This window comes from Ursus arctos, unplaced genomic scaffold (assembly GCF_023065955.2).
Source record: "Ursus arctos isolate Adak ecotype North America unplaced genomic scaffold, UrsArc2.0 scaffold_34, whole genome shotgun sequence".
Classification (NCBI taxonomy): Eukaryota; Metazoa; Chordata; class Mammalia; order Carnivora; family Ursidae; genus Ursus; species Ursus arctos.
Genome location: NW_026623030.1, coordinates 15,199,610 through 15,214,148, shown reverse-complemented (window position 1 = coordinate 15,214,148; position 14,539 = coordinate 15,199,610). Strand labels below are relative to the sequence as shown.

The 14,539-nt window shown below is 49.9% G+C and overlaps 1 protein-coding gene across 1 annotated transcript; it reads right to left on the bottom strand.

Moving 5' to 3' along the window:
* Positions 1 to 312: 312 nt before the first annotated feature.
* On the bottom strand, positions 313 to 13,146 carry OASL (2'-5'-oligoadenylate synthetase like). The gene is made up of 6 exons (XM_026515033.4): positions 12,934 to 13,146; positions 9,382 to 9,664; positions 8,155 to 8,330; positions 5,443 to 5,684; positions 2,672 to 2,819; positions 313 to 1,336 (listed from the first exon to the last, which is right to left on the bottom strand). The coding sequence occupies exons 1-6, from the start codon at positions 13,129 to 13,131 to the stop codon at positions 836 to 838; spliced, it is 1,548 nt and encodes a 515-aa protein (XP_026370818.3). The 5' UTR covers positions 13,132 to 13,146; the 3' UTR covers positions 313 to 835.
* Between the last annotated feature and the right edge of the window lie 1,393 nt (positions 13,147 to 14,539).

Below are 14,539 nucleotides of genomic sequence, written 5' to 3'. Positions count from 1 at the left end.
GGGCAAAGGGGAGGGGGGGGAAATGATACTCTTATTGGGTGATTGGAGTTTGAACCTGATCACATGAAGTCCTCTGATGATAGAGATACTGTTCTTTTCCTAAAGTCCTTGGACCATTATGTACTATTTGTGTGTGTGCATCAGGAGTTGAGAGAATTTACACTTTGTCATCCTCACTGTCCTGGACTTTGCCTCCCTCCATCTCAGTTTCCCTGCAATCCTCACCTCCCAGAGTTAGGAGGCTCAAAAGATTCAGAAAGAATCACCAGGACAGCATTAGCACGTGTGGAAAGACATGAAGACCATCCAAAAGAGAATAAACAAAGGTTATTTATTCCCAGCTTCCTATTGCAAGGGAGTCAGCCACTGTCCCCTGCAAACTGGCAGAGACTCCAAGACAGCGAAAGCTTTACAGTGGAAAAAAGAGAAGGCTTCAGGTACATCCTGAGGGAAGCTGTTGGCATGGGGAAGCAGTAGGTGGCTAACTAGAAGCAGGGTGTCCTCTGTGCTTGGCTAGGGAGCTTCTTCGGCTTTTTCTGGTTGGTTCTAAGTTGGGAGTGAGATGGAATTAGGGAAGCTGGCAGTTAGTGACCAAGTCCTGATGACTGGGGGTTGATTGCTGTGGAGGTGGTGGTTTGGCTTCCCGGGCTGGGGACTGCAGAGGCTGTGTGGGTCAGAAACCTATCGTCATATGTGGTCCAGTCATTGTCCATTGTATATCAAGTGTCTCCCATCCCTCCTCATTCCCCCGCTGGCAGGGCTAGGCTAACTATTTACAAAGCTAGTGAAGACATGGCAAGAGCTGTAAGAAGTGGTTGATATGCCGGGTCCCAGCTTAGCTGGGAGGAAAAGGAAACCTTTCAGCTTTCTTCTTGGAGAGGATAAGGGTGTCTCTGTCCTGGATCCCATAGCTGCACAAAGACAACCAATCCTGCAGGACTTGACCTTGGAACTCCAGCTGCTGCTGCTTTCTGGGCAACCCTTGCTTGTCTTCAATCTGCTGCTTCAGGCCCAGGATGAAGCTTTTGGGGTCAAGGGCATAGGTGTGGCTCCCCCCATCGGGATTCTTCACAAAGACCTGGATCTCGCTGGAGAAGGTCTCCATCAGACAGAGGCGAATGTTGGAGAAGATGCTGTAAGAGGCCAGGGAGCATTGGGTATTGAGGAACTGTCGCTTGCCACCAGGCTCCTGGAAGGACAGTTGCTGCAGGCTCAAGGAACTCCGGCTCTGCCAGATCTTCTCTTGAACCTTCTTTATGGGCTCATAAGGGTTCACCCTAAAGATCAAGTCTGAGTGACCCCACTGTTCCACTGTCACTTGGATGTCTCGTGCCCTCTGGAAGGGAGAGAAGAGGGAGAGGGGGTTAATTCCACACTCCGCTGCCTGACGTGGAAAAGTTCCCCTTACCGGTCCCAGTTTCCAACAGCATCAACAGCACCAACACATTTGGGTTGCACCAACCACCTTCCAGGCCCTCTGCTGGGAGCCGGCTCCACTCTTCTTAATGAATCTTATTCTCACAGCAGCCCCATGAGGTTGGTTCCTATCATCCCCTTGTACAGATGAGGAAATCGTGGCTGAGCAGGGTTAAGTGACTTATTGACCGTCACACGGGTAGTGAGACGCATAGCCGGTATTTGAACCAAGGTCGGTCAGACTCCAAAGTCTGTTCTTCGCCACCACCCGAGGTCATGCTCAAGGGTCTGGGAGCCCCTGGTGGCTGAAGAACAGCACCTGGAAGGTGCTGGGGAGGCCTGGACCGTAGGTGATCTTTTCCAGAAGGAATATAGGCCCAGAATTCCCACATCTGCTGATTTTTCAAGACATTGCACAATGGTTTTTATATTCAGGAAAAATCCAGAGGCATATACTTTTCAGTCTGTCCGTGGGCCTCACTTGGTTGGTGGGCCCCACAAAGACCTGGCCTGGGTGTAAATCCTGGCTCTGCTCTTAGCTGTGTGATCTTGGTTAATTCACTTAACCTCTCTGAGCCTCGGTTTCTTCATCTGTAAAATGGGGGTGACAACGTTCAAGACAGTGATAATAAAAATACTGGACCTCTCTATTTTACAGACTTGTTCCAGGACAAGTGCTTGGTAAGTTATTAAGTATATAGGAATAGAATAAAATTGATTATTGTGATCTTTGCCTGTACGGTAGGTTTGCCATTACATAATAATATTATTTAGCATTTTTTTGTTCCCTGAATAACTTCCCTGGCAATTCTTTTCTTTCTAGCAGCTTTGTGCACGTTTGTTTCACGGGCTTGCTTCCTACCAAAATCCAGTGAGTTCTTTGAGAGTAGGAGACACGTTTCATGTCTGCACCACTGTTGTCCCCACCACCCCAAGTGCTGGCACAAAACAGCGGCTGAATTCACTTATCTGGCCTCAGCTCATGCACACAGTGATCGGGAGCATGACTGATTCTCCAGTAGGTTATGGGAAAGAGAAAGAAAAAGGAGAACATGAGTATGAAAGGAAGCCATCTGAGGCTCAGAGGGTTGAAAAATGTCCGCCAAGTTCCCAGAGCTACTGGGTGCTGCAGCCCGGCCTCTCTGGCTCTAAAGCCTTGTTGGCTCCATCGACACAGAAGCTAAGTAAGTAAATTCCACGCAGTAAGCTCCTTTTGAGCTTCAAAGCCCTGAGAGCCCCACAGAGGAGCCATTACCTTCACGTTCCAGCTGGGGACTGGATTCTCCTTGTTGTCATAGCAACAGTTCTGTTTCAGGCACTGGCTGGCCCTCTGAGCGACTATGTCCCATCTGTACCCTTCCGCCACATTGTGGGTGGGGTCAGCTGGATCCAGGATGATGGGCCTGCAACACAGGGAGAGGGTTTCCAGGCCCTTTCCGGGCCGGAGGCCGGCAAGCCAGAAAGCAGCCTGCTCAAGCAGTCATCTAATCAAACCACTAAGCATGTGCTGGGTCCAGAGCCTCCGGGGCCATTGGTCCAGGAAGGCTCGAGAACACTGCTGGAGAGGAACAGAATGGGGATGATTATATTCCCAAGAATTCCTTTTCGGGGTGTGGAGTGTTGAGATCCCCAAAGGCACGCAGTAGCCATAACAGGGCCTGGCTCAGGCAGGTGGGCCTCTTAAGTTCAGAGCTTTTGTTTTGCTAAGCAGGCTACATCCTAAGTCTGAGGCTAGGGCTGCTGAGTTGCTTTGGGTAATAGAAACACCACCACCACCAACTACTGACAATTATTGAGGCACTGGGTCAAGCCCTTTGTGAATTAAACTATTTTATTTTATTTTTTCATTTATTTTTTCATTTTTAAAATTACGTTATGTTAGTCAGCATACAGTACATCATTAGTTTTTGCTGTAGTGTTCCATGATTCATTGTTTGTGTATAACACCCAGTGCTCCACGCAATACGTGCCCTCCTTACTACCCATCACCGGGCTAACCCTATAACAATTCTAAGAGAGAGAGACTATTGATTTCTTTCTTTCTTCTTCTTTTTTAAAAAATATTTATTTATTTATTTATTTATTTATTTATTTATTTATTATTTATTTATTTGAGAGAGAGAGAGTGTGCCCGAGCAGGGGGGAGGGGCAGAGGGAGAGGGAGAGAATCTGGAGCAGATTCCCTGCTGAACATGCAACCGGACGCAGGGCTCAATCTCACGCCCCTGAGGTCATGACCTGAACTGAAATCAAGAGTCGGATGCTTAACCGACCGAGCCACCCAGGTGCCCTGGGAGAGACTGTTGTTATTGCTGTTGTTGTTGTCCTGGTTTCACAGATGAGGAAACTGAGGCACAGACTTCTCTGACTTCTTATAGCCAGTGAACGGGTGTTCTTACCCTCTGCTCTGCTTCCACAGAGAAGTTGGGCTGCCACCAGGTGTCTCTCTTCTATATAAATGGTGAATGAATACTTAAAGAATATTGGCTTGAAGGGGGTCTAACAGCGTCCTTAGGTTGCTTGGGGTGACCATATGTGTTGGAAGCCAAGCCCATGATTAAGACCTGGCTCTTGCCCTCCAGGAACTTCTGGCTTAGGAGGGAGCTGTGACTTTATCTAGGACAGAATGTGACAGTATGCTATGGGAGTGTGCTGGACACTGTAGGCTCTATGCCTACTACTCCCAACATCCCTCCATCCCTGAAATAGTCCTGCCTGAAACAGGGAGCAGTGCCAGGCTGTCCTTCGGGTAAGATCACCTGACCCAAAGTGACACACCTGGTGACCCGACATGTAGGGCCTGAGTCCAATGAGTAGATTGGTTCCCTCTGGAGTTTGGACCAAGGATGATGGAGGTCCCTCATCAAGTGGAAGTCGGAGGAGGGCAGGGCAGGTGTTGGGAGAGAAGCAGAGGCCGTCAGAAGAAAGAGGGACCGTGAGAGCAAGTGGCAGAGAAAGGGGGTGTCTACAGGTTTGCCTCAGGTCCTGATGGTTTTCTAACCTCAAATTTCTGGGTATCCTTATAATAAATCCTCTTTTCATCAGGAGACTGTGTTTTTCTTCTTTGTTTAAAAAAAAAAAAAAAGGCCCAACATTCATAAAAGGGAACAATAGACATTCTTGGGATATTGCTTGCCCTGACCTAGCGCTTCTAATATAAAGAGTTGTCTCAGGCTGGGTTTCCCCAGAAGTGGATCCCAAGAGAAGGATTTGAGTGCCAGTGGTTGATTTGGAAGGACAGGCCAGGAAGCACCAGTAAGGCAGTGGGAGAGTGAGACCGGAAGGGATGGACACCGCTGAAGGGTCTGTATTGAGGTGATTACCACTGCGGGCAACTGGAGGTTAGTCTCACCATCGGGACTCTGGGAAACAATGTAGCACACATGACCCAGAGAGCGTCCTTCCACTTGAGACGGGAGGGAGCTGGGGTATTTATCCACCAGCTTCCACTGGCCGCTGGGGGAGGCTGAAAGCCCTCAGGCAAAGGGACGCAAGTGCTGACTGCTGGAGGCTGAGCCAGCCTTCACATAAATGGTGACGATCCAGGGCCGGGGATGGGTGCTGGTGCTACACAGAGCTGTGTGCACTACAACAGTGAACATTTCTCCGGCATCTGCCACAGACCAGATACCGTAGGCCCTTTACCTACTTCCCCGACCCTTACAGCAGCCTGCATTGTGCGTACCACTGACTCCCGCTTTACAGATGAGTTGCTGGGGCTCACAGAGAAAAAGGCAGAGCTGGGATGGAACCTGGCTCTCTGATTCTTTCCACGTTTCCATGCTGTTGCTAGAATGCACCAAAAGTCTTTTGGAAGCAAGAGTGCTCAGTAGGGTGGGGTTCCTTGAGGTACAAGGAGACGGCTTACAGCCCCTCAGCCCACCCGGCGATTCTGAAAGGCGGCCAACCTGAGATGGGTCCCGTGTTGGTTTGAGATGCCAGTGCGGTTTTACTATTGATAAAGCCCACCTTTGCCTCTGTTCTTTCTGTTCTCTGAGATGTGGCCGACACGCGGGGGCCCAGTACCTGTCTCTTTTGAGCTGTTTTCTGACGAAATCCTTGATGACTGGGTTCTGGAACGTGTAGTACTTGGTCCAATAGACGCAGAGGAACTTATACTCCCGGAGCAGTTCCATCACAGTGGTGAAGCCTTCGTCCAGCCCGAAACTCTTGTCCTCCTGGGTACCCATTTCCCAGGCGTAGATGGTCAGCAGCTCGAGGGCATAGTCAGGGGGCAGCGCGGCCCTGGGGCACCTGGCTTTCACGTACTGTTGAAAGAGACAGGAGAGACCCCAAGATCGCTCTGGATGGACCAGAAACTGGAAAATCCAACTTCTTGTCTCAGCTCTGCCACCTACTGGCTGTGTAATCTTGGCCAGTCGCTTTCCCTCTGGCCCTACGTGGTTTCCCTGTTTAAGAATTAAGGGGCTCAGTTGGTCCCGTGGGTTTCAAACTATTCCTTTTTTTTTTTTTCTAAGATTTTATTTTTAAGCAATCCCTGCACCCAATGTGGGGCTCCAACCCACAACCCTGAGATCAAGAGTTGCACCCTCCACCAACTGAGCCAGCAGGTGCCCCACAAAGCATGCCTGACGTAACTCCTGGAATGGCCTTATGAAGAAGTGTCCCAAAGAGCGAGCACGCTGGGCTCTGCCACTACATCCCAGCCTAAGCAGCTCGTTTCTCTTTTACTGTACTGGGCTTCTGAAAGGTTTCCTTTAAAGACAAGTCTTCTTAGCTGATAGAAAAAAAGAGGGGTGGGAGGTTCCTACAGATCTCGGCAATAGCTGAGATTCTGTGGGGAACACAGAATGCTCTAGGAAGCATTTCTTTCTTCTCCCTTGTGCAGTAGCCAGTGCTGTTTGGATGGGATTACCACGCCCCTCAACTCCAGGGTGGGGATCCTGACCCAACAGGGTCCTCGGCATAAACCTGTTCTCCTTGCTAAGTGATTGTTTCAAGAGAAGCTCATGATGTAAGCTGTCTCGGTGTGAGTGAAGCCCAGTTCTTCGGTTTGGTGGCTGAAAGAGAAATCGCCTGTGTGTGGATGTGAGGGCAGGAATAGCTGTGGCCATTTTGCCATCATGAGGTTAAACCAGACTGAAGTCCAAGGTGCCAGAGAGACAGAGAACCTGAGGGTATTATAGAGAAGCAGGCCTGGAGACTCTACGAAACAGTGCCTGAAGCTCCCTTCCCACTGCTACGGGTTTTCACACATGAGCAGATAAGTATCCTTATGGTTTAAGTCAGTTTGAGTTGGTTTTTCTCTTACTTGCAAAAGGAAGTATCTTAACTGATACCAGTCACTTCTTGTCTAAAGAATCTTTCTAGGGGCGCCTGTGTAGGTCAGTCGGTTAAGTGGCTGACTCTTGATTTTGGCTCAGGTCGTGATCTCAGGGTCGTGAGACTGAGCTCCACAGAGGGCTCCACGCTCAATGGGGAATCGGCTTGAGATTCTTTCCCTCTGCCCCTCCACCGCGTGCACGTGCTATCTCTAACAAATAAATCTTTTTTAAAAAAAGAAAAAAGAGAGAAAACATATGTGATCAAATCCTTGTTTTAAGGAGGAGGCTTGAACAAAAACAGAAGGGAGGATTCTAGAAGCAAAGCTGATATACTGTCCTGTGGACGTTACAAAAAAAAAAAAAAAAAACCGCGCATAGGTAGGAAGAAAACACTTTGTGCTCTTAGAGCAAGCAAAGGGATCATTCCGTGGACTTCTAGTTCTCCAAAGCCACAAAACCTCGCATCATTTCCTGTAAGTGACTGACTTATCAACAAAACCGGTTTTATTCTTGGCTTTGGCAATACTGATGTCTGAAGATATATCACAACCTCGGTTGATACGATAATCGTGGAAGAAAAGGGCTGCTTTCCCCACCATAAACACAGTAACTGTAAACTTACTAACCTTGGACATTTTCTGATTTTGTTTTTTAAAGATTTATTTATTTTAGAGAGAGAGAGACAGAGAGACAGAGGTGGGGGGAGTAGTTGAGGGAGAGCAAGAGAGAATCCTCGAGCAGATTCCCCACTGAGTGCGGGGCTCCATGCGGGGCTAAACCCCAGGACCCCGAGATCATGACCTGAGCTGAAATCAAGAGTTGGGCGCTTAACCGATTGAGCCATCCAGGTACCCCTGCTTTTTTTTTTTTTTTTTAAATATATAAGAAAGCATCTTTTTTCACCCCCTTTCTAACTTTCGGGTTTGTTTCAGAATCTTCCTTTCATAAGTTTAGATGACTTTGTTCACTGGGATATTTTGAAATATACTTGGTACCATGCAAGCCATCACATGTGAAATCGAAAAATTAGCTGTTACGGATATATTCACTTGGTAATGATTGTGATAGGAACACAGCAATTTGTGGGGGAAACCGGTGTGGGTGCAATTAATGGAACCTTTCTTCATGTTAGTCCTTAACCAGCTGACATTAACTACGCTGGGAGAACTCAATGAACTCGACGCTAGCCAGTATAGACCGAAACTGCGGTGTTCCAAGCACTTGTGTCCTGGGACCTATTGTATATTCCTTCCTTCTCTTCCTCCTCCTCCACTTTCTCCACTATTTCACCTTACAGTTTAAAAGATTAGCATTTCCGCCCCTCCCCCACTACCATCCCCCTGGATGCAGGTCCCTGGAATGGCAAAATCAGCCCCCCCCCCCCCCCCCCCGCCTTCTCTTCCCCGCTTTCTGCCAGCGCCGCCTCGTGCCCCCATCCCGGCGACCCCCTCACCTCAAGGTACCAGTGCTTTACTAGCCGGAGGAGGCTTTTCAGCTTGGTTGGCCGATGTTTCACGAAGTTTCTCTGCAGCTCGCTGAAGGATGGGGAGAAATTTCCAGGGTAACCGTGGGCCTCAATCAGACTCACATAGACCTCAGGATGTGGCTGAGTGTTGGAAACAGAAGGCCCTGGGATGGGAGGGAGCAAAGGTAGAGAGCGGGGATTTAGGAAGCCCCAGGTTGATAAGTAGTCAGGCGGCGGGGGGGGGGGGGGGGGGGGGCGGACAGACACCTCACTGCCTAGAGAATCAAGGTTTGCCTTGCTTGCTTGTCCTCTGGAGAACCAAAAGTGGGCTTGCCATTCCCCAGGCCACTCGAGGACTGTTGTCCTCGCTCAAGGTCCCCAACACCACAGTTGCCCTTAATGTCTGTTTGGGATTTCTTTCTCAGTGATTGAGTCCAACCTCCTGACACGGGAAACGAGAACTAGGTCCAGATAAGAGAGCTGGACTCCTCAAGTGCATTTGCTGAAGGGTGTGCTTCCGTGGCAAGCTTCTCCACCAGGCGATCCTGGCAGCCCCTCTAGGTAAGAGGAGCTGGCAGAAGATGAAACCTGGTTGTCTGGGGTTGTAGCTGATACTGTTTACTCCAAACACTGAGCACTCTGCCTGAGGACAGACCAGAAGTGCTGGGGAGTTCGTGGTCCCAGGAAGCAGCCCTCAGCCAAGGGTGATGGGAAGTTGGGGAATAAACATCCCATTCCAACTCCGGGCTGTCACCTAGAGTTCTCCAGGGGCACGAACTTGTGACGCTTCCTCCCTTCCCTGTCCCACTCCCCTGCTTCCCTCTCAGCATTTCCTGGGACTGCTTATCCTCACACCCTTGTCTCAGGGTCTGCTTCTGGAAAAGCTCAAACAATGACAGGCCCCGGCACCCCTGATAAATGCTACCGAAGCACCCCAGTTTCCACTACTAACACCTTCCCCTCTGCTGGTCTCATCTCCTCTTGCAATCATATATGTATCCACGCGACTCTTTGATAAGGGTTTCCCATGTTGAGTGACACAACGGCCCGAGTTGGGCCAGTCCCGTGTCCTGTGGTTGCCAAGCCCCTGGCTCTGGACGTAGGTTGAACGGATGAATGCAGGTGTCTGCATGTGGCCGTAAACGAGAGGTGAGGGGGTTCATGTCTCCCTGGGATGGCAAGTGTGTGAGTCTGATGGGCTTCCCCTTCCCTTACCCAGGGCCCTGTAGGCAGGCACGATGGTGACAGTGATGGGCTCTGCAGTCCGCCTGGTCTGGATGGTGAAGACGACAGCATCGGGGACTCCCTGGACGATTTCCACGTCCTCGAGCCTAAGGGCCAGCAGATCCCGGCAATACCACAACTTTTTCCATATCAGACTCAGAATGGCCTGGTGGTGCTTGGCCTCTTGCTGGAAACTGTGGAAACAGCTCAGGAACACCACCAGTTCCACCTCCAAGGTGTTCCTGAGCGCTGTGCCGTTCCCGAAGGAGCCTACCTGCAGAACACGGAGCCCAGTCACCTGCCACGGCCTGTACCAGGCAATCCCTGATGCTCTTTACATGAATTGTCCCATCCGATGCTCCCCACAACCCAGGAGGGGGGGTGGTACCAATATCTTCTCTTTACAGGGGAGAACACTGAGATTTCAAGAGAAGAAGTCACTCCCCCAGGGTCACACACTGTACACAGCAGAGCCTGGGTTTGAACCCAGACAGCCTGACTCCAGCGCCCAAGCTGCATATTTATGACATTGTATTGCTTCTGAGACGGGGTGTTCTCACTTGCACAGTGATGCCTCCTCCAAGAGGCCACCAAGATACCTACTCCACAGGGTATTCTGAGCATTCCAGGCATCTGAGTCATTTCATGACATTAAAAAGTGGGGAGCAGGATTGCCTGGTGGATAACAGCCATGGGGCAGCCTGACTCTGACCCTGACCCCTGCCCTTGTTTCTCAGCTGTGGTCCCTAACTGTGAATCCTAATTCCTCATCTGCAAAATGACAGTAGCCATGGAATGTGCGTCACTAAGTTCTTAACTGCCTGGCATGCAGGCAGTCAACCACGTATCTCTCGTCCTCTTCTTTGTCTCGTTGACTTAGATCAACCCTTCTCTGCCTGGGATTCAGTTTCCCCATCGGGATGGACGGAGCTTGAGCTGGATGATTTGGAAGTGGCCTATCTGATGCTCTTGAGAGTCCAGACCTGCTCTCCAGCCCCTCCTGTCTCTGGTACAAAAAGCCCTGCAACTCTCTGGGCTCCTGTCTTTCTCAGCCCAGGCTGGGAGATGGAATTGCTAGCGATGCCTCAGACCTCGGGGGTGGGACGGCTGCCTCTCCTGGCAGGTGGAATCGCTACGGATTGATTATAATCCAACCGTCACGGGTTGAACACTCACGGTGTCTGGCACCATGGAAGGCCCTTTTTATAATCCTAACACCCACTGACTGAGGTGGGGACTACTGTTATTGTCCCCAGTGTACAGATGAGAAAGCTGAGGCAGTGTATTCATAGCCAGGAGTCCTAGTCATAGTCAGATAAAGGGTCTTTCCCGTGCCCCAAGTCTCTGAGCCAGGCCCTAGTTCTGTGGAGGAGAAGTCCGCCATCTTTTCTTCCCTCTTCCTTTTGCATTCTCTTTCTGAACCTTCATTGAGACCCAACATTTGTGCCCCATTTGGCAGGGCTGGGGATGGAACCCTGTGCGTGGACAAAGGGCACACTGAAAGCTGTGCCTAGACTTCCTGCCTCTTTCACTGAAGACTCAGGCAAAGAAGAAAGAACATTCTAGAATAAGCTTCATGACTTGCTCCAGCCCAGATCTATTTAAACCCAACTCATTCAAGGATAAGCATTCATTCATGTGAACCAGCCCAGCTCACCGGGTTTTTACAGGGGTGGGAAGAGGGTTTAGAGCCTGAATAAAGCATTATTTCTCCTCTACCATTGCTTTGGGGGTTATCTCTCTCTCTCTCTCTCTCTCTCTCTTTTTTTTTTTATGGTTTTGGCAAGGGGGGAAGTGGCTATGGTCTGCAGGCAGAATTTGAGGGCTGGGTAAATACCACTTCCTGTCATCGAAACTCATTCTGTTGGTAGCATCCTCCTGTCTCCAGACTTCCCCTTTTTTTATCCACTTTACCCTCAGCATTGTCAGGGGTGGGGTGGGCTGGGAGGGTCTGCTGGACTCAGAGCAAGAATTTATAACTAGGCTTTTGCTTTGGTGCATTTACCCCGTGCCAATCTTTTAGCCTACATTGACAAGGCTTTTGCGGGACGAGGAAACGATGATGATGATGATGACACAGACGGTCTGAGAGGTTAAGAGCAATCTAAGATCACATGACCGGGCAGGAAAGAAGCCAAGAGTCAAACCCTAGTCTGCCTAGATTCTATGGCCTCAGGCTCTGGCTGCTGGGAATGGGTATTAAGCAAGGGCTGGGCACCTGAGATTTCTAAATCCTTCCCTGAGTTAGCTGCCCCTGGAGAGAGAACTAGAGCCCTGGGCTAGGAGTCAGGCACCCTAATTCTAGTCCTGCCTTTGCCACTAGCTTGATGTGAACTTGGGACATCTCTCACCCTCTCTGTGCTTCAGTTTCCTTAATGTTTAAACAAAGGGTTGGCTGAGACTGTCTGATTCTCCAGGGCCTTCTAGCTTTGACCCCCTTGAATTTTGACTCTAGCTAGGACAAGAAGCGGCTAAAGGAAGGGCATGGGGGAAAAATCAGTGGGGGCGGCCTAGAGCACTGGCTGCGGAATAGATAGAGCCTGGTTCAAATCCCAGCTCCACCACTAGCTGTGTGACCTTGGGCAAGTCACCTTATCTCTCTGAGCTTCCATTAAAGAAAACTTCTTCTAACCAAAAACTTAAAACATAGAGGGGCGCCTGGGTGGCACAGCGGTTAAGCGTCTGCTTTTGGCTCAGGGCGTGATCCTGGCGTTATGGGATCGAGCCCCACATCAGGCTCCTCTGCTATGAGCCTGCTTCTTCCTCTCCCACTCCCCCTGCTTGTGTTCCCTCTCTCGCTGGCTGTCTCTCTCTGTCAGATAAATAAATAAAATCTTTAAAAAAAACACTTAAAACATAGAAAAATAGGAAGAGAATCCAATGAGCACTCGTGTACCCAGCCAGTTAGATTCAACAAGTTGAAACTCCTCGTCACGTCTGCTTCATCAAAACCACGTTCGAGTAATTCCAGATACCAAGGGACTTTGTCTCCGAATATGTTAGTATTTGTTTCCAACCAAAGAGAGCATCTTCCCCCATAACCACAACACGATTACCCTAGCAAAATCAACAATGACTGCCCTCTAATCTAATATCCAGGCCATATTAAAATTTCCCTACTTGTCCCCAGACTGTATTTTATGGATGGTCTATTCACACCAGGATCCAATCAGAGACCTTGCAATGCATCTGGTCATTATGAATCTTAAGGCTCTGAACCTCCACTTTGCTCATCTGTAAAATAGGAAAAGAATAGTGCCTACCTCACAGGGTGCATGAATTAGAGCTAGGGTATGTTAAGGGGTTGGGCTAGTGCATCCCAGAAAAGTAAACTATTATGATATCATGAGTTTCCTTGCCAGACTTGTTCGGGCTCAGGGCAGCACTAGCGTAGGGCGCAGGCAGCTAGGTGGGGTGCCCTGACGTATCAGCTGCACGGGTTAAAGATAACGGGGCAAGAGGTCCCCAGCATCCTCTGGGACGAGGACTCTCGTGCTGCCTGTTGCCCAGCCCTGCTCTGTGGACGGAGGGGACCAATCTCACCTTGAGCACCCTTAGAGCCCGCACCTCCTGGTCCAGTCCACAATCCCCTTCAAAGCACTCTTCCCTCAGGAATTGTTGCACGGTCCACACAGCCTCCAGGACCTCTTCTTTCTGCTCGCGGCAGGGCTGCAGCCACTGAGCCACGAAGGAGTCCAGCCTGGAGGCAGGGGTGGCATACAGCTCCATGGTCAGGGCCATCTCTGAGCCAGAGGACCCCTGCTGCACAGATATATAGCCCACCCAGCCTACCTAGCTCCCTGCACACCCACTTCTTTAAGGGGGCTCCTCCTCAGCTGACCTCCGGCACCCTGCGGGGGAAAGGGGCCAGAGTGGAGAGGAACCCAGGAAGTGACTGGGCTGACCTGGGTTCCTCCTCTTGGAGACCCTTTGCCGCGGTAGGAGCACTGAGGGACACTGAGTCCAGCTGGGAGTTCCGGAGCCACCTTAACAAACTTGGCTCCCAGCCTAATCTTTTTGCTATCAGTTTCGATTCTCAGCTCTTAGTTTCCCTTTGACTTTTGGAAACTGAACTTGGCTTGAGTTTGGCCCTAGAGGAGGCAACACTCCCAGCAGGTCAGAGTGGGATGGTATCCATCAATCCAGTCACCCGACTTTGTCATATGAAACTCAGGCTCAGAAAGATATGGGACTTGCTCCTGGGGGGGCCGGAGGGAGCGGGGGGAAGCTGAGAGTCCAGAGTCCCGGAGAACAGAGTTTCAATTCCCGTCTGCCCTTTGCCACACTTTTAACTTCCCTGACCCTCCCATAATTTGTCCATAAAAAATGGGGTTAGTAATGATACTCTACCATAGGTTGTTGTGCAGAGGAAACATGAGAACACTGAGCACAGAAAGCACTCAGTAAGTGCAAATATTATTATTCACTCATTAAATACCTATTGAGCACCTGCTAGGTGCCAATGTGTTAAAAAGACAAAATAGGGGCACCTGGGTGGCTCAGCCGCTAAGCGTCTGCCTTCAGCTCAGGTCATGATCTCAGGGTCCTGGGATCGAGCCCCAGCATCGGGCTCCCTGCTCAGCAGAGGGCCTGCTTCTCCCTCTCGCACTCCCCTTGCTTGTGTTCCCTCTCTCGCTGTCTCTGTCAAATAAAAAATAAAATCTTAAAAAAAAAAAGACAAAATAACACACTTCCTGTCCAAAGGGGCTCTCAGAGCAGTAGTGGAGACAGACAAGAGACTCTGGGAGTTCAGTGTGAGCCTTAAAAGACTGGGGATCTGGCCAGGAGGAAGAGGAGAGCAGACCACAGGCAAAGTGGAAGTCTGAACGACCCAGGTGTCAAATATGCATTGGCACAGAAGGTAAGGAGGAGAGAGGTGAGAGATGTGCCTCGACAGGTAGGCAGGGGTTGAATACTGGAGTGCCGTCATTCATTCATTCAACGACTATTTATTGAGTAGCTACTATGTGCCCAGCAGGTGCTGAGGATACAGCAGCAAATAGACAAAAATCCCTTCCTGCAGAGGGCTTACATTCTGATGGTGGAAACAGACCCTAAGTAGGACAAATACATCCAATTGTAGTAAATAAGATGGTGAGAAGTGCTAAGCAGAAAAAATAAATCAGGGCAAGAGGTTAAGATACACGGT

Coding starts and splice junctions, on each gene's coding strand:
- OASL (XM_026515033.4), bottom strand. CDS start 13,131: ATGGCCCTGACCATGGAGCTGTATGCCACCCCTGCCTCCAGGCTGGAC. Junction 2,820..5,442: donor AAACAGCTCAAAAGAGACAG/GTACTGGGCCCC, acceptor CCTGTGTTGCAG/GCCCATCATCCTGGATCCAG. Junction 1,337..2,671: donor TCCCCAGCTGGAACGTGAAG/GTAATGGCTCCT, acceptor TCTCCCTTCCAG/AGGGCACGAGACATCCAAGT.